Source organism: Nannospalax galili, unplaced genomic scaffold (genome assembly GCF_000622305.1).
Source record: "Nannospalax galili isolate Female #2095 unplaced genomic scaffold, S.galili_v1.0 scaffold24, whole genome shotgun sequence".
Classification (NCBI taxonomy): Eukaryota; Metazoa; Chordata; class Mammalia; order Rodentia; family Spalacidae; genus Nannospalax; species Nannospalax galili.
In genome coordinates this window covers 1662346-1685134 of record NW_008352654.1, presented here as the reverse complement: position 1 = coordinate 1685134, position 22789 = coordinate 1662346, and the positions used below count along the sequence as shown (strand labels likewise).

Below are 22789 nucleotides of genomic sequence, written 5' to 3'. Positions count from 1 at the left end.
GATAGCTGGGACTACAGGGAAACCCTGTCTCAAAAACACCAAAAAAAAAAAAAATTCTGGGAAGTAACTTATTTTAAGTGAATAAAATCTTGGTAGTAAAGTACAATATATAAAAATTAACTAAAAAATTTGATTTGAAGGAAAAGTTTAAATTTGTATTTAGCTTTTGTTTTCTACAGTTAGGGAAATGGGGAGCAGTGTTTTGTTGCTGTCATTGCTGGTTGAAATCATGGGGACTTAGAAATGGAGACAATATCCTTTTCTTTAAATATTTTATTTATTATTTTTATTTTTTATGTGTATGAGTGTATTGCCTGCATGTATGTGAGTGCACCCGTGTCATGCAATGCCGTGGAGATCAGAAGAGGGCTTCGGATTCCCCTGGAACTGGCGTTAAGGACAGTTTGTAGCCACCATGTGGGTGCTGGGAATCGAACCCCGGTCCTCTGCAAGAGCAATTAGTGCTCTTAACCACTGAGCCATCTCTCCAGCCCAACAATATCCATTTTATAGGATCAAGATGTGTCTGCTTTAATGATATATTTATCTTGTATGATAGAAAAATATGAACAGATCCTTAGAATAAAACATTTGTGCCAGTAAGATAGCTAAGCAATTAAACGTGCTTGTTGCCAAGGCTCATGACTTGAGTTCAATCTTTGTGAAAGAGAGAATTGACTCCTGCTGTTTTCCTCTGACACATATGCAATGGCACACACACACACACACACACACACACACACACACACACACACACACACTTGTGATGGCATGGGCACACACACCAAATAAAAAAATTTTTAAAAATTTGAAAAATGAGTTTGTTACTGTATTATGCTAAGGTAATTTTGCAGTAGTAGAAAACTTCACTGTTTTTGTTGAAGAAGTCCTAGCTCCTCAATGTACTGGGGATCAAATCCAGGGTTTCCTGCATACTAGGCCAGATCGCCAGCATTTAGCTATACCTCTAGCCCAGACTGAATTCTTTCATAACTAAGATTCTCAAACCAAATTGTTGGCTAGAGAAGAGTGTGAAGAAATGATACTGAAATAAATGATTCTATTTCAGAACTGGGGAGCCTCACCACAGCTAATTTAATGGAGAAGGTACGAGGCCTACAGAACCTGGCCTATCAGCTGGGGCTGGATGAGTGTGAGTACTTGATTACATTTATACAGGGTTTCATGTTGTGTATTCCATGAATAGTTCTATTTATAACTCAGAAAAATAGAATTTTCCTTTTACTAAGGTAAAGACAAGTGATCTGAAGGTAAGAACTCAATATAATCTAAAAAGTGTTCTTTTATCTTATTTTTATTTTATGCATATGAATGTATTGCTTGCATGTATGTGAGTGTACCCATGGTGTGCAATGCCTGTGGATCACAAGAGAGTGTCAGATCCCCTGGAACTGGAGTTATGGATAGTTGTTAGCTGCCATGTGGGTGCTAGTGCTCTTAATCCCTGAGCCATCTCTCCAGCCTCTAAAAAGTATTCTTTATGATGAAATGTGCTAGAATATTTACTGGACTTAATAGGTAAAATAATTATTTTTCTTTGTGCAATAAAAAGTCTTCTTTGCAGCCGGGTGTGGTGGCACACGCCTTTAATCCCAGCACTTGGGAGGCAGAGGCAGGCGGATCTCTGTGAGTTCAAGGCCAGCCTGGTCTACATAGTGAGTTCCAGGACAGCGGGGGCTACAGGGAGACCCTGTTTTTAAAAAAAAAAAAAAAAAAAAAAAAAAAAAAAAAGTCTTCTTTGTTGTTTTGGTTTTTTTTTGATACTAGGTCTCCCCAGATCCCCAGCTGGCCTGGAACACCTAGTTCCTCCCACTTTCTGGGGCTGAAGGCATGTGTCACCATGCCCTGCTAATGAAAAATCTTTTGAACATTTTCAGTTTAAATGGTAGGACATCAACTAAAACTAACTTAAGCTAAGGAGAGACTTTTTAAAGTTCACATTAGTTTATTTTAGGTCCAGGGCCTAAAAAACAAAACAAAACAAAAATAATACCAGCACTTGGGAGATGAAGGTAGATCGATCTCTGTGAGACTGAGACCAGCTTGGTCTTTATAGCAAGTTCTAGGCCAGGTGGTGCTACAGGGAGACCCTATCCCAAAAAACAAAACTCCAGGGATAGAAATAACTTGAGGATATCTAGATCTATGACCCTTAGTGATGTCATTAGAGTAGATTCTTATTCTTGTTTTTGTTTATCAGGGCTTCATTTTCCTCATGAATTAGTCTTTGCTGCTGCAGATAGTGTTTGCTCAGCACCAAAGGAAGAAAGAGGGCCTTTTCTGAATGTTCCAAAAGGAAGTTGCTAGGAAAGACTGTGACTTCTGTGTTGGCTCACATACCCATGCTTGAGCCAGATCTTTGGCCAAACAGCATGAACACTCTGGTGTACAGTCTGGGTCCTGGGTGCAGACATTAGAGGGATTGGTCTGATACAGATCACATGGAATGAGATTTCTGCTGATTAAGATCCTATCAGTTTACATGAATAATGCTTTAATTAAAAAAATATTTTATTATTTTTATTTTATGTGTATGCATGTATTGCCTGCATGTAGGTAAGCACACCCATGTCATTTAATGCCCACTGAGGACAGAAAAGGCTGTTGGATTCCCTGGAACTGGAGTTATGGACAGTTGTTAGCTGCCATGTGGGTGCTGGGATTTGAACCCGGGTCTTTGGCAAGAACAACCAGTGTTCTTAACCACTGAGCCATCTCTCCAGCCCCATGTTTTAATTTATATATATATATATATGAGGCTGGCAAGATGGCTTAGTAGATAAAGGTGCTTGCCACCAATCTTAAACATCTAAGTTCAATGGCTGTGCATACACACAAATCGATATGTAGATAGACAGACAGACAGATAGATTTTTTTTTCCAAAATTTTTTTCATTTATACCCGTCTGCTCACTATTATTTTATTTTAAAATTATTTCCTTGCATGCTGGACATGGTGGCCCAGACCTTTAATTCTAGCACTTGAGAGACAGAGTCATGGGAATCTCTGAGTTTGAGGCCAGTCCGGGTTACATAGTGATATCCTGTCTCAAAAGAACAATTATAAAATTATTTCTTTGGACTAGTAATATTCTTCAGTGGGAGAATATTTGCCTAATATGTATTAGGTTCTGGGTTTGAGCCATACTTTTTTTTAAAATTTTTTTTATTTTTAGTTTATGTGTATAAGTGTTATGTCTACATGTAAGTGCACCCATGTCGTGCAGTGCCCGTGGAGGACAGAAGATGGCGTCAGATCCCCTGGAACTGGAGTTATAGACAGTTGCTACCCGCCATATGGCTGCTGGGATTCGAACCCAGGTCTTCTATAAGAGCAGCCATTGCTTTTTACTGCTGAGCCAGCTCTCCAGCCCTGAGCCATACTTTCATATAAAAAAAAGTTTGTCAGTCATGGTGGTGCACACCTTTAATCTCAGCAGTGAGGAGGCAGAGGCAGGTAGATCTTTGTGAGATGGAAGCCAGTTTGGTCTATATACTGAGTTCTAGTATGTAGCCTCAAGTGGGGCTACAGAGAAATCCTGTCTCAAAAACAACAGCAACAACAAAAAGTTCAACTGGGTATGGTGGTGCACACCTATACCCATAGCACTCAGGACTTAGAGATAGGAAAATTGTGTGTTTGAGGCAAGTGTAGGCTATGTAGCAAGATCCTATTCTCAAGAAAATCAAAGAAGCTCGAAGGACAAAATAATTTCTTGTATGCTGTGTGTCTTCTCATTGAAATTTATTATAATAACTAAGGAATTACAAAAAAATTCTCACTTTGTAACAGAAAGAAGAGAGACAACATACAGACAGTGGTTAGACTCTCACTCTCAAGGAATATCTCCTGAGGCCTCCATAAACCCATCTGGCATACAGTTTTCTCTATAAATTCAAGTTTTATATGAAGCACTTTAGAATTTATTATTCTTACTTCTTTACACCATGTACAGCAGGTAGTGATTTGTTGACACTGATTTAAGTTATCACCAAGTTCAACATTTAACTTAGCAGTTTCTAAGCTTCTCCATTCCATTGTTGACCCTGGAAGTTGGTTCCTCCCCCTACCCCCCAGGGTGAGGATTAAAGCTTGGGCTTCAGCAAGCACTCTATTACCACTGAGGCACAGCTCAGTTTGGTTTCTGTTACCAAGAAAACTTTTTTTTTTTTTTTGAGACAGGATCTCCCTGTAGCCCCAGCTATCCTGGAAGTCACTGTGTAGATCAGGCAGGCCTTGAACTCGCAGAGATACGCCTGCCTCTGCCTCCCGAGTGCTGGGATTAAAGGTGTGTGCCACCATGCCCGGCTAAAACATTTTTCATTTTTTAAAAAATATTTTATTTTTATTTTATGTGTATGCGTGTGTTGCCTGCATGTATGTGAGTGCACCCGTGTTGTGCAATGCCGCAGAGGTCAGAAGAGGGCTTTGGATCCCCCTGGAACTGTAGTTAAGGATGGATTGTAGCCGCCATGTGGGTGTTGGGAATCGAACCCAGGTCCTCTGCAAGAGCAGTTGGTGCTCTTAACTGCTGAGCCATCTCTCCAGCCCCAAGAAAACATTTTTAATCACATCAGGAATCAAGAAATAAAGAACAAACACCTTGAGTTAGGATTGTTAGGTGGTCTGCCTGTATTACTCATTGGTACCTTGCTTGTTCTCTGTGTTCTGATTTATTTTTTGTGTCAAAGTTTATGACTTGGCAGAATTACTTAAAACTAAGTGTGTTATGGATTTCCAGGGTTTATAAGGCAGACCTGTTGGTTTTTCTTACATTTTTAAATTGAAATTGAAATTTTTAGTGTTTTAAGACAGGATCTCCTTGTAGCTCCAGCTGGCCTGAAACTCGCTATGTGGACTAGGCTGCCCTCAGTCTCACAGAGCTACGCCTGCCACTGCCTCTCAAGTGCTAGGATTAATAGTGTGTGCCACCAAGTGGCACAAATTAAAATTTTTTTTTAAAATTTTATGTGTATGAGTGTTCTGTCTATATGTTTGTAAGTGCACCATGTGTGTGCATGCCCACAGGGACAAGAAGAGGTCATCGGATCCCCTGGAACTAGAGTTACAGATGGTTGTTAGCTTCCATATGGGTGCTAGGAACCAATCCCAGGTCCTCTGCAAGAGCAGCCAGTGTTCTTAACTGTTGAGCCATACCTCTAGTGCCCCCCCCCAATTTTTAACAAGCTTGTTTAATATATTTTTTCATGATTTATGTATTGTGTATGAATGTTTTCCCTGAATGTGTATGTATGTGCACAGTGTGTGTACAGTGCTCAAGGAAGCTAGAAGAAAGGCCATTGAATCCCTTGGAACTGGAGTTACAGATGGTTGTTGGCTACCATGTGGGTACTGGGAACTGAAACTGGGTCCTCTGCAAAAGCAGCAAGTACTCTTAACTGCTGAGTCACCTCTCCAGGCCTCAAAGTAGTCAATGTTCAGATTTCCGTGTTTGAATTGTAAATTACTTTATATAGTTGATTTACTTCCATCCATGATCTAAATAAAGGTCACATGCTATAGTCTCTTTAAGTCTCCTATATGGTTCCACCTTTTATTTTCCTTTGTCATTTATTTAATCTAGTAACTTGTTCTATAGAATTTACCACATTCTGCTGGGTTTTGGTGCATGCCTTTAATCCCAGCACTCGGGAGGCAGAGGCAGGTGGATCTCTGTGAGCTCAAGGTCAGCCTGGTCTACATAGTGAGTTCCAGGTCAGCTGGGGCTACAGGGAGACCCTGTCTCAAAAGACCAAAAAAAAAAAAGAATTTGCCACATTCTGGATTTTTTTGATGATATCCTTGAAGTTGTACTTACCAATATATAGATGACTGTCCCTTTTTATTTCCTGGTAGTTAAGATTAGGCAGCTTGACTTGATACAGGCTTTATTTATTTTTTTTAATATTTTTTTTATTTTGGCATGAATATTTTAATAGGTAGTGTATATATCCATCCAAGGATATATTGTCTACTTATCTCTTTGTGCTATACTAAGATTAATAGTTGATAAAGGTATTCCCAGCCTGTCCTATTCTCCATTAACCTTTCACCGACAGTAGCAGCCTTTGATTACTGTCTAGTTCCACAATTTTATTAAAGGTTGTAAGATGGGATAATTTAATTCTGTCATTCCTTCATATTGTCTAGAATTTTCCTATAAAGGACTTCAATTGATCAATTATTTGCTTGCTACAAAAGTTGTTCCTGGGGCTGGAAAGATGGCTCAGCAGTAAAGAACACTGGTTGTTCTTGCAGAAGACCCGGGTTTGAATCCCAGTACCCACATGGCAGCTAACAACTGTCCATAACTCCAGTTCCAGGGGATCCGATGGCCTCTTCTGTCCTTGAGGGCATTGCACAACATGGGTGCACTTACCTACATGCAGGCAATACACTCATACACATAAAAACAATAAAATATTTAAAAAAAATTTGTTCGTACTAGATAAATTATTCATTTTTCCTTATTAGTTTCAGAATAATGAGTCTTTTCTCCAAACATCAATAAAGCCTACTTTAATGGCTTCCACAGTATATGAATGTCTTTGGGTGTTTTTGTTTTGCTTTTCTTCAGTCTACACAAAGCCACTATTAAGTATTTTAATTAATTTTGTGTGTGCATGTGTGTGGCAACAGAGGACAATTTGGGGGAGTCAGTTCTCTTTTTTCTTTTTTTTTTTTTTTTTTTGATACAGGGTCTCCCTGTAGTGCAAGCTGGCCTTGAACTCACAGAGATTCACCTGCCTCTGCTGGGATTAAAAGTGTGTACTACCATGCCCAGCACCAGTTCTCTCTTTCTACCCTATGGGCGTTATGGATCAAACTCAGGTCATCAGATTTGACAAGTCTCCTTACCTGCTGAGCTGTCTTGATGGTCAGTTGTTTTTGTTTCTAAGAACTGAAGACATTGGAGTTGGGGTGCTTGAAGTCAACTAATTCAGGTGTCTTAATCACTGAGTCCAAGCAGAACAACAAACAAGTTTTTCTGCCAGATTGAGCAGATAAAGAGTATATATTCTTTAATTACGTTTTACTTCATAATTCAGTCTTATTTCAACTTTTGCAGCAGTGCTTTGTAACTGTTTGCCATTTTCGTTGGTCAAAGTGAATTTAGTTGGCATAAGAAAACACTTTTTAAAGTTAGAATTGGAAATGATTATATTGATATGTATTGGACCTCTAGGATATAGTCTTTCTTTGTTTTATTGTGTATAGTGTATTTGTATAAAAACATCTTTTTTATTGTCCTTTTAGATTATTCATCTACTCTAGGGGTTGGCTTTCACTTGACACCCTAATCTGGTGTTTCGATGTCTCAATCCTCTTTTCCTACATTAACTGAAAGGATGACATGGATGAAAAATAAGCAGTAGGAATTGATGACTCCCCAAGGATCAGTGATACTATTTTCATGCAAATATCTGCCCCAATAAAGATGATGAAATGGAAAAAAAATGCAAAAAATATTTGGCCTCAAAACATGATTGTCATTTCTCAGGGGCATTGTTAAACCTTAGTATAGAAGTGATATGAACCTTCTAGTAATGATAGGAACTAGATTGTATCTTTTGGGAGATGGGCCTTACCTTACCTTTTGATTTGGAACATGATTTTACTTTGGATAACCCTTTGGTGTACAGATTTTAAAATGCAATAACTGTTGTTACAGGTATTTAATACTCTCTTAGAAGATCAGGGTCGATAGACTTAATTTAGTTTCTTAATATATATGGGATTCTCTTGAAATATATAGAAGTACAAAAAATTATAAATCTCTTGCCTTAGTATTCTATTTTATTCATTTGAATTCACTGCCCTTTTTGTTTGTTGGTTTTGTTTTTTGAGACGGGTCTCCCTAGAGCCCCACTTGGCATGGAATTCACTATGTAGATCAGGCTGGCCTCAGTCTCACAGAGACTCAGCGTGTGGTGGCACACGCCTTTAATCCCAGCACTGAGGAGGCAGAGGCAGGCTGATCTCTGTGAGTTCAAGGCCAGCCTGGTCTACATAGTGAGTTCCAGGACAGCTGGAGCTACAGGGAGACCCTGTCTCAAAAAGACCAAAAAAAAAAAAAAAAGTTTTTGTTGACATAATTATACATAATGGGTTTCATTTTGATTTTATACATGTACATCATGTATTTTGATCATATTTGCTTCCCACCTGAATTACCCTTTCGTCACTCATCCACTCCTACTGACCCCTTCCTCTTCCCAACTTGCCCCCTCCTACTACTAACACGTCTTTTGTTTATGACCCAATGAGTTTCATTAGGACTGCTTACAAGAACATGGGTGAGGGTTTGTTTACAGGAGCATGAGCACTAATAGTGGCTACATCACTGAAGAAAATGTCTCCCCCCCAACCCCCATCAGCCATTAACTTTCTAGAAATCCTCAGTGATGGATATAACCTCTCCCCTGCCCTTTACAGGATGTCCATGGGCCCAGTCTTATGCAGATTATCACATAACTGTTATGAGTTCCAGAACAGAACAGCTGTATTATGCCCAGTAATCAGTGTTTCACCCCACTCACCCCACTTCCCTCCTCCTTTTACATTGTTTCACTTTATTTTCTACAGTTTTCCACAAGTTTTTGAAGGGGTGATATAGATGTCCCATTTATGACTGAGCATTCAGCAATCATTTATTCTTAGCACTTTGGCGAGTTATGGCTCTCTGCAGTCACTGGTGACCACTGCGAAAAGAAGATTTTCTGACCAGAACTGACAGCAGCACTAATCTGTGGACATAAGCATAATTATTTAGAAGGCAGTTTGACAGGCACATAGCATCTATTTAGCAAAGCAACAGCAGCAGCTTCCCTACTCGGGCCTATGACCTTTTCAGCTATGGACTTTTGACCAAGTTTACAATACCTACCGTCAATCACTTTTTGTGGAGTGGGCTTTGAACCCTATCAGAAGGTGGTTAGTTATTCCCCTAACGGTCATGCCACTGTTGCACCGGTTGACACATTTTTGCTTAGTGGATTGATGTTGTGTGCAGTGTCCACAGCTGATGACAGTTCTCCCCTACTACTTTGTATAGCTCCTTCCAGCATTATGGAGGCTAGCTAGCAGAGAGGAAGTTTCCAGCTCTGTTCCAGCTTGATTTATCTATGTATTGTAACCAGAGCATGTAGTATCTTCAGCCATAGGATCTTACAATCTAGTTCTTATGGGCAACCAACAACAGTGTTAATTGCCTGTATTATTTGGGCCAACAACTCAGAGGGATAGCTCATCTCTAGCATTGGGATTTTAATTTAATTACCTATGGCTTCTGGGAGCAGCTTTATCTACCCACATACAATACTTCCGTTCACATATAAGAATCCTCTGTCAGATGTATAGCTAGCATTGTGGACACCTTCTCTTTGAACTGTACTCCATCAATATTATGCTGTGAGCATAATCCTGATTTAGTCCTGTCAGTTGTCAGTACGTTGTTTATTTTATTCCTAGAGCCATTGAATTATTGTGGATCCTACTATTGATTCTCTGCGGTCTTTATCCTTTTCTGGTGACCTGAGTTCAAATCCCAGGACCCAGTGCCAGGAGAGAAGTAACTCCTGTAGGCTGTCCTCTGACCTCCACATGAGCACCGTGGCATGTATGTGTCCTCCTCCCACCATACACATACAATAAAATAAATACAATTTTAAAGAAAGAAATTAGAGTGCCACGCATGGTGACCCATACCTTTAATCCCAGCATTCAGGAGGAGGGAGAGGTAGGTAGGAGATCAAGGCCAGCCTGGTCTAGGTAGTGAATTCCAGGAGAACCTGTCTCAAAAAAAAAAAAAAAAAAAAAAAAAGAAATCAGCTGGAATTTTGTTAAGGATTATGTTGGGATATGAGCATCAATTTGGAGACTCCTGGCATTTTGATAATATTAAGACAATCTATGAACATGGCGTATCTTCTCATTTACTTAGAAATTCTTTAATTTACTTTTTAAAAATTTATTATTGGGTGGAGGGGAGATGATGTGATCATGCTAGGGCTCCCATGTGGAGGTTCGAAGACAACTTTGTGGAGTCAATTATTTCTTTCTACTTTTACATGAGGTCCAGGGATCAAACTTAGCTGATCAGGCGTAGGAAGCACGTGTCTTTTTTTTTTTTTTTAAATATTTTATTTATTATTTTTATTTTATGTGTATAGTGTATTTTTATTTTATGTGTATGAATGTATGTATGTGAGTGCACCTGTGTCGTGCAATGCCACGGAGGTCAGAAGAGGGTTTTGGATTCACCTGGAACTGGAGTTAAGGACGGTTTGTAGCCGCCATGTGGGTGCTGGAAATCGAACCCGGGTCCTCTGCAAGAGCAGTCAGTGCTCTTACCTGCTGAGCCATCTCTCCAGCCCCCTTAAATTTATTTTTAAATATTCTTTTTGGTGCTTTTGTGAATAGAATTGATTTTTTTTTTTTTTTTTTTTCGGTCTGTTTTTTTGAGACAGGGTCTCCTGTAGCCCCAGCTGACCTGGAACTTTGGAACTTGCCATGTAGACCAGGCTGGCCTCAAGCCTCCCAAGCTCCCAAGTCCTGGGATTAAAGGTGTGTACCACCACGCCCAGCTTGAATTGATTTCTTTTTAAAAATATGTTTGACAGGGGCTGGAGAGATTGCTCAGTGGTTAAAGCACTGACTTCTCTTGCAGAGGACCCAGGTTTGATTCCCAGCACCCACATGGTTGCTAACAACTATCCGTAACTCCATTTCAGGGGGAATTCAGTGCCTTCTTCTGACCTCTGCGGGCATTGCACAACAGGGGTGCACTTACAAACATGCAGGCAATACACTTATACATAAAAATAAAAATAATGGAGAGCCAGGCGTGGTGGCATACACCTTTGATCCCAGCCTCTTGGAGGCAGAGGCAGGCAGATTTCTGTGAGTTCAAGGCCAGCCTGGTCTACATAGTGAGTTTTAGGACAGCTGGATCTTCAGGGAGACCCTGTCTTAAAAAGACCAAAAAGAAAAAGAAAAAAATAATAAATAGAAAAAAACACATTTTATTTAAATTTTGATAGTATTGTATATACATTATTTCTATCTTAATTTAATTTTTAGTTCATTGCTACTGTTAAGAACACAATTTTTGTTTTTTAACCGTGTATCTGCAACTTTGATGGTCTTATTAGTTCCAATAATGTTTCAGTCTTAGTACTTAGTACCTTTTTTTAATTGAGACAAGAGTTCATGTAGCCCAGGCTGGCCTTGAACTCATTGTGTAGTGGAGGATCTTCCTACCTCCTCCCAAGTACTAGGATTATTGATGTGTGCTATGATGCCCAGCTTATTCCGTGCTGAAGATGGAACCCAGGACTTCATGCATGCCAGGCAAGCATTCTACCAGCTGATCTACATCTGCAGCCAGACTTAAAATTGTCTAGGTGTAGATTCTTTGCTTGCAAATGGAGATGATTTTTCTTTTTTTTAATTTAATTTATTTATTTTTAGGTTAGTTAATTTTGTGTATAGATATTTTGAAGTTCAGAGCAGGCCAGGACAATAGAGGATGACAAAATTTTTAGGTTTGCTGTTGAATTAATACAGTTATACAATATTGAACTCAGTATAAGCCCTGTAAGCCATAAAATTGAATGAGTTTTTAACCTTTAAAAAAGATCTCCATTTCATTTTAAAATATACTGTTTCTTACAGAAAGACTCTTTGTTTTTGCTAATAACACTGAGATGCTGGCAAATGCGTCTTTAATCTGTATGTATCTGATTATTACTAGTCATAATCGGTTGCACTCGTATCTTTGGCACCTGTGTATGTCTGTAAAGTCATCGGGTGGATTTCAATGGTAATGTTTATCACCTCTACTAATTAACATGACAAATCTTAATGCTTCCCTACTCAAATATAATTCATTTTTTTTAATTTGTTGATCTTTTTTTGTGTGTGTGTAAGAGTTTTTCCTGCATGTATGTAAGTGCACCATGTGTATGCAATACCCATGGAAGCCAGAAGAGGGCATAAGATCCTCAGGAACTGGAGTTACAGACGGTTGTTAGCCACCATATGAGTGCTGGGAACTGAACCTGGGTCCTCTGCAAGAGCAATTTGTGCTCTTAACTGCTGGGCTATCACTCCAGTCCTTTCTTATTTTTAATCTAGATGTTTTATTTCATTTTCTTACTTTAGTTAGAAATTCTACAGAATGATGTGTGCCTTTAATCTCAGCACAGCACCCAGGAGACAGAGCCAGGTAAATCTCTGAGTTGAAGGCTATCGGGACTACATAGTAAGACCCTGTCTCAAAAAAAAAAAAAACCAAAAAACAAATGGTGTTGAATAGAAATGATTAGAGTGGATTTCCTTGTTTTCTTTCTGGTCTGGTGTAGAAAACATTAAACATGATTTTAACTGTGGTGTTTTCATAGGTACTTTATTTTATTTTAGATATTTTATTTTTATTTTATGTGTATGTGTGTATTGCCTGCATGTAGGTAAGTGCACCCATGTCATGCAATGCCTGCGGGGGACAGAAGAGGCTGTTGGATCCCCTGGAACTGGAGTTACAGACAGTTGTTAGCTGCCATGTGGGTGCTGGGATTCAAACCCGGGTCTTCTGCAAGAACAGCCAGTGTTCTTAACAACTGAGCCATCTTTCTAGCCCTTCATATGTACTTTAAAAAAACATTTATTTAGTGTGCTTTTGTGTGTCTGTGTGAATGTATGCTGTGTGTGCAGTTACCTTGGGAGGCCAGAAGAGAGCAGATCCCCTGGAGCTGGAGTTACAGATGATTGTGTGCTGCCCAGTGTGTATGCTGGGAACCAAACTCGGGTCCTCTGGAGCACAGCAACTGCTCTAGGCTGCTGTCATCTCTTTAGCCCCTCTTAGATACTTCTTAATGGAAAAAAAAGAATTACATTGAACTTATTGCCTTTTTAAAAAGCTTTTTTTTTTTTAAACTTCTATTTTTCATCTAATGCATGTTCATTTAGCAGTTTCAGTGAGATTGTTATTTGCCTAGATTCCAATAGTTTTTGGAGATTACATTGTTTTTTGATTGAGACCTCCATTTAAATTCATACTTCATCCAATTATCTACATTGATAAATCTGTACCCAAAAACCATTGGTATGACCTTTGGTGGTGGTACCAAAGAAAGACATGTTCCCAAACTCTCCTGTTATAGTACCTTCTAGTCCTATGATGTTGAAAAACTAGCTAATTATATAGAGAAATTGTTCTCTATCTAAATTTTTTGTTTCATTTTGTGAGACAAGATGTTATTACATAGCTCAGACTGGCTTTGAACTCATGGTAATCTTCTTGCTTCCACTTCCCATGTTGGGATTTACAGGGGTGCACCACTACATCCAGCTCTAAATAAAATTCTAAAGGACAGTTATATCATGGCCTGTTGTCTGGCTTTTATAATAAGGCCTATTTCGTATTAACTCTACATCTGCAATAAATCAGTAGTAGCTCTTGACCAAAGAGAAAAATCAGCTTGTGTTTAACCTCTAGATGGCAGCATAAGTCTTACAGTGCTCCTACTTCTTTCCGTACTGTTTGAACTGGATTTGGGTAAAACAAGTTTTTTTGTTTTTGTTTTTGTTTTTATGATTTTACCAGACTGTTTAACTCTTTTAATACCTTGCTTGACTTTTAGCTCCTCCCCCTTTCATCACTCTTGTTTTTTAAAGATTTATTCATTTTATTTTATGTATATGTTTGCCTGCATGTACGTATGTGCACCACATGAGTAGCTGGTATCCACAGGAGTTAGAAGAGGGTGTTGGGTCCCCTGCAACTGGACTTACAGATGATTGTTAGCCTCCATGTGGGTGCTGGGAATTGAACCAGTGCCCTCTGCAAGAGTGGCCAGTGTTCTTTACTATTTGGCCCTAACCACCCTCTTTTTAAAATTTTTGTTTTACAAAACTCATTTGCATTTTGAAGCAATGTGTATTTTTGATGATCAGAATTCTTTAGTTTCTTAGTTGTCCAAAATAACATTTTGTGTTTCATTAGAGAGATTGGACTTAAAAAATTAAAAGTATGATCGCTTAATTCAATAGCTGCCGCACTTGGTTATGACTCTCTTAATAGGTTCACTACTCCTACCTCTGTTATCTCCCTTACCAGTAGTATTTCTTGTGCCCTTGGACTCTGGTGTGTTATGTGATGTCAGCCACATTAAATTGAAAAAGGAATTCTGTCTAAAACTGATGGAATAAACTTGAGCTAATTAGTCCTTCAAGAAAAATTATTTTTAAATGAAGTTTTCAAATATTGAGTCATTTTAAATGATCGGATAGTAATAAAAAGAATGAAGAAGGAGTATTATCCCATTCATCATCTTTAAACTACTTCACACAAGGTTATGTAGGAGATATGAACTGAAATAAAATACCATTACTTCACCATGCAGATTAAGATCTATAAGGAAAGAGAGGTATGATAATTAAACAAATGATTCTTTTTTTAAAAAAAGATTTATTATTTTTATTTTATGTGAATGTGTATTGCCTGAATGTATGTGAGTGCACCCGTGTCATGCAATTCTGTGGGCTTTGGATTCCCCTGGAACTAGAGTTAAAGACGGTTCATAGCCGCCGTGTGGATGCTGAGAATCAAACCTGGATCCTCTGCAAGAGCAGTCAGTGCTCTTAACCACTGAGCCATCTCTCCATCCCCACAAGTGATTCTTAATAGATGATAGAACATAAGTCCCAAGCATACAAAGGAATAAATGTTTATGAGAGAAGAGGGCAGTTGAATAAGATTGCAACAGGAACAGCAGATAATCTCCATTTTTTTTATATCAACATGGATTGATCAGTAAGGATGGCCTAAAACCCTTGAGAGGGATGTGAGGAGTCTGGTTTCAGAGAAGTCAGTTCATCATGTCTGCCAGAGACAAGGAAAAGGATCATAGCAGCAGTGTTGAAAATAATAGACTTTAGGGGCTGAGGAGATGGTCAGTAGGTAAGAATACTTGTGTAAGCATGAAGATCTGAGTTTGAATCCCAGGACCCACCTCTGAGATCCAGACCAGCCTCATCTACATAGTGAGTTCCAAGCCAGTTCCTGTCTCAAGGAAAAAAAAAAAACAGTGACCAAAAAAGCCAGACTTAGTCATGTGTCTTTAACCCCAGCATTAGGTAGTAGAAACAGGAGGATCCTGGGAGCTCTCTGACCAGCCTAAATAGCAAGCTTCCTGTTCTGGAAGAAACACTTGCTCAAGGAAATAGAGTGTGATAGAAGAGTACACCCATACACCCAAAGTCTTCCTCTGGCCTTAGCATGTGTACATACAGGTATGCACACCCATACCCATACCCACACCTGTAAACAACAAAAAAGAAAATAGATTTTATAGAACACATAGGATTTTGATGGGTGGAAATGGGAAAGGAACATATTCCAGGCAGATTGAATATTAGGAGCAAAATAGCATTTGGAAGCAACAGCTGTGTTCAAAGGAACAGTGTAAGTGATGGAAGCTATTCCCTAAGACCCCAGATTATTTTAGGGACCTTAAATACTAAGACTTGGAAGTTCTTCCAGGGGTTGGAGAGATGGCTCAGCAGTTAAGAGCACTGGCTGCTCTGGCAGAGGACCCAGGTTCAATTCCCAGTACCCACATGGTGGCTAACAGCCGTCTATAAATCCAGTTCCAGGGGAACCTGATGTCCTCTTCTGGTCTCTGCAGGCATTGCACAACATGGGTGCACTTACACACATGCAGACTACACTCATACACATAGAATAAAAACAAAATATTTTTTTAAAAAAGTTCTTCCAGTCAGACCAAGGAAGATCTCAAATTCCAGAAGATGAAGAGCAAATGTTTAAGAAAAGGAATTATAATGGTTATAATGGGAACTGTGTGTTCATTATAGATGGTTGTGGAGATACTTGGCTAAAACAACTTAGCTGCATATTTTTTAATTATAAAAATAAGAACTATAGTTTTTATCACTAAGATAATTACTGCAAACACTTGATGTTTCTTGGCTTCTTTTATTCCCTTTATATACGAATGTGTCTATATACATTTTATACAGACATGCTTTTCTAGTATAATTGAAACTATATGTATAGTTTTGGCCTGTGGTTTTATTTTTTCATTTATTCTATATTAAGAATTTTCATTTTATTAAATTCTGGGCCAGGGGTGGTGGCACATACTTTTAACCCCAACGCTTGGGAGGCAGAGGCAGGCAGATCTTTGTGAGTTCAAGGCCAGCCTGGTCTACATAATGAGTTCCAGGACAGCCAGGGCTACAGGGAGACCCTGTCTCAAAAAGACACACACACAAGAAAATTCTACCACTAGTCAGGTGTGGTGGCACATGCCTTTGATCCTAGCACTCAGGAGGCAGAAGTGGGTAGATCTCTGTGAGATTAAGGCCAGCCTGGTCTATATAGCAAGTTGCAGGCCAGCTGGGGCTACAGGGAGACCCTGTCTGAAAAAGAAAAAAAAAAAAAAAAAAAAAAAAAAAAAGAATTCCACCACTGAAGGTTTTTGAATAAGACAGTGGCATGCCCATAGGAAGACTCTCTGGTGTGTAGGATGGAATGGAATGGGAGAGGACCAAGGCAGGAGTTCCTGTGGGAGCAAGGGTGAAGTGCTGAGGGATTCAGTGGATGGTGGCTGTGAGAAAGGGAAGAAGTTCATGGGCAGTATATCGTTTAATATTGTACTATTCTGGAACAGGTAAATATCTAGATGCATGATAGAGGAAAAGGCAAAATTAGAATTTGCCATCCTGGGTTTTTTGTTTGTTCTCGTGTAGATCAGGCTGAGTTTGAGGCTGACCTCAAACTCACTATGTAGCCAAGAAGGGCCTTGAACTTCTATCCTCCTGCCTCCTCCTCCTGAGTACTGAGATTATAAGGATTCACCACAATGCCCAGTTAGTTTATGTGGTGCTGGGGGATCAAACTCAAGGCTTCGTGCATTCTAGGTTAATGATGTACCAATGGAATCCCAGCCCCCCATGTTATTTTGAGTCTGGTTACTGTGGTAGGGAGATCAGAAAGGGGGACAAGATACTTAGTTAACAACAACCAAAACACCTAACTCTTTTACATGTCTTTTGTTTTTGTTTTTGGTCTTTTTGAGACTGGGTCTCCCCCTAGCCCCAGCTGGCCTGGAACTCACAGAGATCCACCTGCCTCTGCCTTCCAAGTGCTAGGATTAAAGGTATGTGCCACCACACCCAGCTACATGTCTCTTTATAAGCAAGGCATCTTTATCTGTATTTTTTTTTGGTGGGGGCCGGGGGGGGGGAATAAGTAAAAGTCATTTGCCAAGATGGGTGTTATTATTAGGATGAAATCAATACTTTTGTCTAGCTGAGTCATACCACACAGTTGGCAAATAATACTTAAGATGTATATGGTAAGTTATTTTATCTCAAGGGATGAATATGTGAAACAGGAAACAGCCGTAACTTCAGAAATGGATTTGTGATGTCCCTGTACTCTTTGGTAGGTAGTTACACCTTGTGCAATTTTCTTCCATATTAGTGTTTTGATTTGGGTAGTTGTATAGAGCTATTCGGAAAAATTTTAGGCCCTTTATATACACAATAGATAATTCTTTGCCTTAGTAGGCAACATAGAAAAAAGTATCTAGTTTCCTTTGCTCTTCCACGGGACCTGAATTTGGTTCCCAGCACCCATGTTAGGAAACTCACAGTCATCTGTCCAGTTCCAGGGATTTGCCCTCTTTTGGCATCCCTGGGTACCTGCACACACATACACTCACACTGATATTTAAATTTGAAGCAACAGTAATTGATACACACAAAAAATGTTTTTGCTGCATAGCTGTCTTTGGATTATATCTGCATTAGACTAGTTCATCTTAAGAAAGACTGTATTTTCCATGTAGTTAGAGAATATATTGTCATGTTTTTGTCCAGAAAGACATTCTTCCGTCCTTGCCATTGCTAAGCATTAGAATTTCTTTCATTTCTAACTTGATAGGCAAAATATTAATATCTTGTTTTGATGCTCATTTCTCCAATTGTGAAACTGAACTTTTTTTTTCATGTTTCATAATCAAGTCTGCTGATAAGGCTGGAAAATCAAGAAAGTATAAATTTAGAGATGGATTGGTGACATACACCCCTTATAACTCAGAAGGTAGAGACATAAAGATCAGGAGTTCCAGGTCAGCCTCCAGTGCAAATCAAGTTTGAGGCCAGCCTGGGCTAATGAGATCCTGTCTTTAAAAAAAATAAATAAAGATAAATTATTATAACCTAAAATATAAATCTAGGGAAATTGATTCAAAGACAACATAAAGACTGTTGATACCTGCAGTTTTCAAATACCATTCAAAACTTATCCTTATTTCTTTTGTTCCATGCATTGCTATACTATCTCAGCATATGTATTATTATGACATGCTTTTTAGATATTAATACAGTATAAAACCTAGAAACCTTACTTTGAAGGGCTCAAGGTTATTTCTCCTTACTAGAAATTGTCAGTTTAGCTTTTAAGTATTTTATTTTAAAATGTATTATGATAATGGGACATAAAACATGCCAGTATTTTTCTTTTTTCCCTTGGTTAACAAATTAGGATGCACAAATCCTTAAATTACCTTTAAGACTTATAAGCATTTATATCTTTTATCCATTAGTCAAGTTATTTCATAAACCCAACATCGCTTCTGAAATGGTTTTACTCACAAAGAGGATTTTGCCATAAACTGCTTCTGATATTTTACTCTTTTCTTACTTGTGGAGGGGCAGGATAGAGGAGAGCAGACAGGCATAAATCAATTAAGATAGGGGTGCTTTCAAAGTATCATTCTGTATAATTTTACAAAGTATATGATAGCGAAGAAGATGCACATTGTAAAATGCCATTGATAGAGTACAAGGCCCTGGGTTCAGTCCCCAGCACTGTAATCACAGAAAGGTCAAACAGCCCCAAAGGAACTAGAGGAATAGCCAAGTAAGCTGTTCTATATCCTTAAAGTATAATAAAGACATTAAAAATAATGTTAAGGCATTAAAGAGCATTGTGCTGGGTAGCTTTAGTGTGAACTTGACATATCTGGGTTGAGGGAGCCTCAATTGGGGACTTGCCTCCATAGGACTGGCCTGTGGCCATGTCTGTGGGGCATCTTCTTGATTGTTGAGTGATGTGGGAGGGCCCAGCCCACTGTGGGTGGTGCCACCCCTGGGCAGTTGGGCCTGTGTTGCATAAGAAAGCAACCTGAGCAAGGGCCAGGGGAGCAAACCAGTAAGCAGTGTTCCTCCATGGCCTGTGCTCAAGCTCCTGCCTCCAGGTTCCTGCCTTGGGCTCCCTGATGAACTGTGACCTGGGAGATGTAAGCTGAATAAACCCTTTCTTCCCCAAGTTGGTATTGCTTAGAGTGCTTTGTTACAGCAATAGAGAGACAAATTAGGACAAGCATTTAGTGACAGAAAATGCTCATTATATATAAGGACAACACCAAGTACAAAAAAGCAGAATATAAAAGCAGCAGGTTTTTTTTTTAATTTTTATTTTATGTGTATGCATGTATTGCCTGCATGTGGGTAAGTGCACCCATGTTGTGCAATGCCTGAGGAAGACAAAAGAGGGTGTCAAAAGATCCTCCTGGAACTGGAGTTATGGACAGTTGTTAGCTGTCATGTGGGTGCTGGGATTCGAACCCAAGTCTTCTGCAAGAACCGCCAGTGTTCTTAACTACTGAGCCATCTCTCCAGCCTCAGTTTTATTTTTTTTGTTTTTAGCTTTTTGTTTTGAGAATGGGAGTATAGACAGATGGTGGGAAGGAAATACAAATATATTTATTTTCTATTGCAAGTGATTTTATTTCTTTAAAGATTTCTCAATTTTTCAAATTAGCAATCAGCATACTATATTATATAGGAAAAATATTGTATAAAACAGAAAATTTGTATACCATTTTAGAAACAAAATTGGAGTTATTTGAAAGATGTATCCCAGGGGCTGGAGAGGTGGCTCAGCAGTTAAGAGCACTGGCTGTTCTTGCAGAGGACCCAGGTTTGATTCCCAGCACCCATATGGCAGCTATGAACCGTCCTTAACTCCAGTTCCAGGGGAATTGGAAGCCCTCTTCTGACCTCTGCAGCAACACAGGTGCACTCTCATACATGCAGGCAATATACTCATACCCATAAAATAAAAATAATAAATAAAATATTTTTTTTAAATGAAAGATGTAAGCTAGGTGTGGTGGCGCATGCCTGTAGTCCCAGCACTTGGGAGGCAGAGGCAGGTGGATCTCTGTGAGTTCAAGGCCAGCCTGGTCTACATAGTGAGTTCCAGGACAGCTGGGGCTACAGGGAGACCCTGCTTCAAAAAGACCAAAAAAAGAAAAGAAAGATGTATTCCCTGATTTCCTGATCAGTTACAGTTTTGAACCATTCTGTACACTGCTTCTAACTAAGAACCACTCTGTCCATTAACAATAATTGATCAGTCTACACAATGACTAGCAAGGTTAAAAAGTTAATGATACCTCATTTTCCATCTTTAACTTGCATTTCTACTACTTGCAGAAGTAGAAATTTGGATGAGAAAGAAGTGATAAGCTGTTAGCTTAAGGGCAAGAGATGACGTGGTTGGCAAAAATATCTTTCTGCCAGGCATGGTGTATGCACTTGTAATCCAAGCACTAAGGAAAGTTTGAGGGAGGAAGATCATGAGTTGGAGACCAGCCTAGTTACATAGCAAGATAGCTACCACAAAATAACTCAAAAGGGTCTGGAGAATGGTTCAGCACTTAACAGCACTTGCTACTCTTGCAGAGGACTCAGGTTTGCTTCCTAGCACCCACGTGGTAGCTTAAAACCATCTGTAATTCCAGAGGATCTGATGCCTCTGGCCTCTGCCTATACCAGGCACATAGGTGGTACACATAAATACATGCAAACACTTTTACACATAATTTTTTTTGCTTTATTTTTATGTATATGTGTGCGTTGCTTGTATGTGTGTAAGTGCATCGTGTCTCACAATGCCTATGGAGGATAGAAGAGGGCATCGGAACCCCTAGAACTGGAATTACAGATGGTTGTTAGCCACCACGTCGGTGCTGGGATTCTGCAAGAACAGCCAGTGCTCTTAACCACTGAGCCATATCTCTAGCCATTTTTTTTAATAAAAAGAAAAAACAAACACAAGCATCTTTTTATTAAGCAAACATTGGCCAGTTCTGTCAAACTTTAAATTTTCAGTCTTTTTTGCCTGTAGCTGGAGAATTAAACTCTTAAGTATTAACTATTCAGTAGAAGCAAAGAACTCATTTAGAATGTCCATCTTAAGTGGAACTGCAACTATTTGGTTGAGAGATAAAACAGATCAGATTTATATATATATGGCACACATAGCAGTTGGAGGCAGGAGGATCTAGAGTTCAGGATCATCCTTGGCTGCATCGTGAATTTGCGGCCTGGAGTACATGAGACTATGTCTCAAATTTTTTTGAATAAAATGAAATATACATAAATAGAAATAAACTTTGTGACATATACCTCAATTAATTTTCATAATATAAACAATCTCATTAACTATAGCCCAGAAAAGATTATGCTATAAGACCTTCACAATATACAAAGCCTTTATCATGTTCCTCCCCACTCTTGTCTATCCCTTCCCCAAAGCCAAGTAGTACTGGGACTCATATGATCATAGAAGAATTTTGCTCATTTTTGAACTTTATGATGGAATCACAAATAATGTCTTTTTTTTTTTTTTTTTTTTTTTGAAGCAGGGTCTCCCTGTAGCCCCAGCTGTCCTGGAACTCACTATGTAGACCAGGCTGCCCTTGAACTCACAGAGATTAGCCTGCCTCTGCCTCCCAAGTACTGGGACTATATGCGTGCGCCACCACGCCCAGCATAATGCCATCTTTTGTGCCTGGTTTCTTTTCTCAGCATTTTGATTGTGCCACTCGAACATATTGTCTTTAGTCCTCATTTGGTTTTTCATTGCTATATAGTTGTCCAATACACAAACATATTGTAGTTTATTCTTTCATTTTACTGGTGGACATTTAATTTTCCAGCTTTGGCTGTTACAAATAAGTGTTATTAACCCCCCCCCGTCCCCCCCACTTTCTTTCAATCTGTTTTGATTTTTCTTTCTTATGCCTGCATCTTATTTCTGTTTGTGAGACAAGCTATATAATCCATCTTGGTCTGTAACTCAGTGTGTGGCCCAGGTTGCTCTTGAATTCATGATTCTCTTGCTTCAGTACTGGCATTACAAGTGTACACCACCATGCCCAGTGGTACCCGAATTTTTGTTTTATATCTAACTGTGAGTTCATTTGTAGGACATGGGGGTATATGTATGTTTAACTTCAGTAGACGCTTACAGTTTTCCAGAGTGGTTATCAATGTGCTGGCCCATGAGCAATGCATTGTAACAGGTGTTTGCTCAATTTTTTTGATTCTGCTCGTTTTAGTAAGGGAGAATGTGATTTAGTTTTAGTGTAGTTTTAATTTGCATTTTCCTAATGACTTATGGTTGAGCATTTTTCATATTTTTATTGGTCATTTGAATAGTCTGTTGTCCATTCATATTTCTTATACATGTTTAGAAGTTGGATTGTACTTTCGAATGCATCCTTTGCCAGTTATAGATTGTAGATATCCTACTTAGAGACTTGCCTTTTCATGTTCCTAATAGTGTGTGTATGTGTGTGTGTGTGTGTGTGTGTGTGTGTGTGTGTGTGTGTGTGTAGAGTATACCTGTTAGCTTGGGTATGTAAATGTATTAATGAGGGT

The 22789-nt window shown here is 39.0% G+C and overlaps 1 protein-coding gene across 1 annotated transcript in view; it reads left to right on the top strand.

Moving 5' to 3' along the window:
• Lin52 (lin-52 DREAM MuvB core complex component) overlaps positions 1 to 22789 on the top strand; it is a 128253-nt gene that overhangs the window by 13994 nt on the left and 91470 nt on the right. The window contains exon 5 of the mRNA XM_008849751.3: positions 1070 to 1153. Within this exon, the coding sequence (XP_008847973.1) occupies positions 1070 to 1153 (84 nt within the window). The remainder of the gene's footprint in view (positions 1 to 1069; positions 1154 to 22789) is intronic.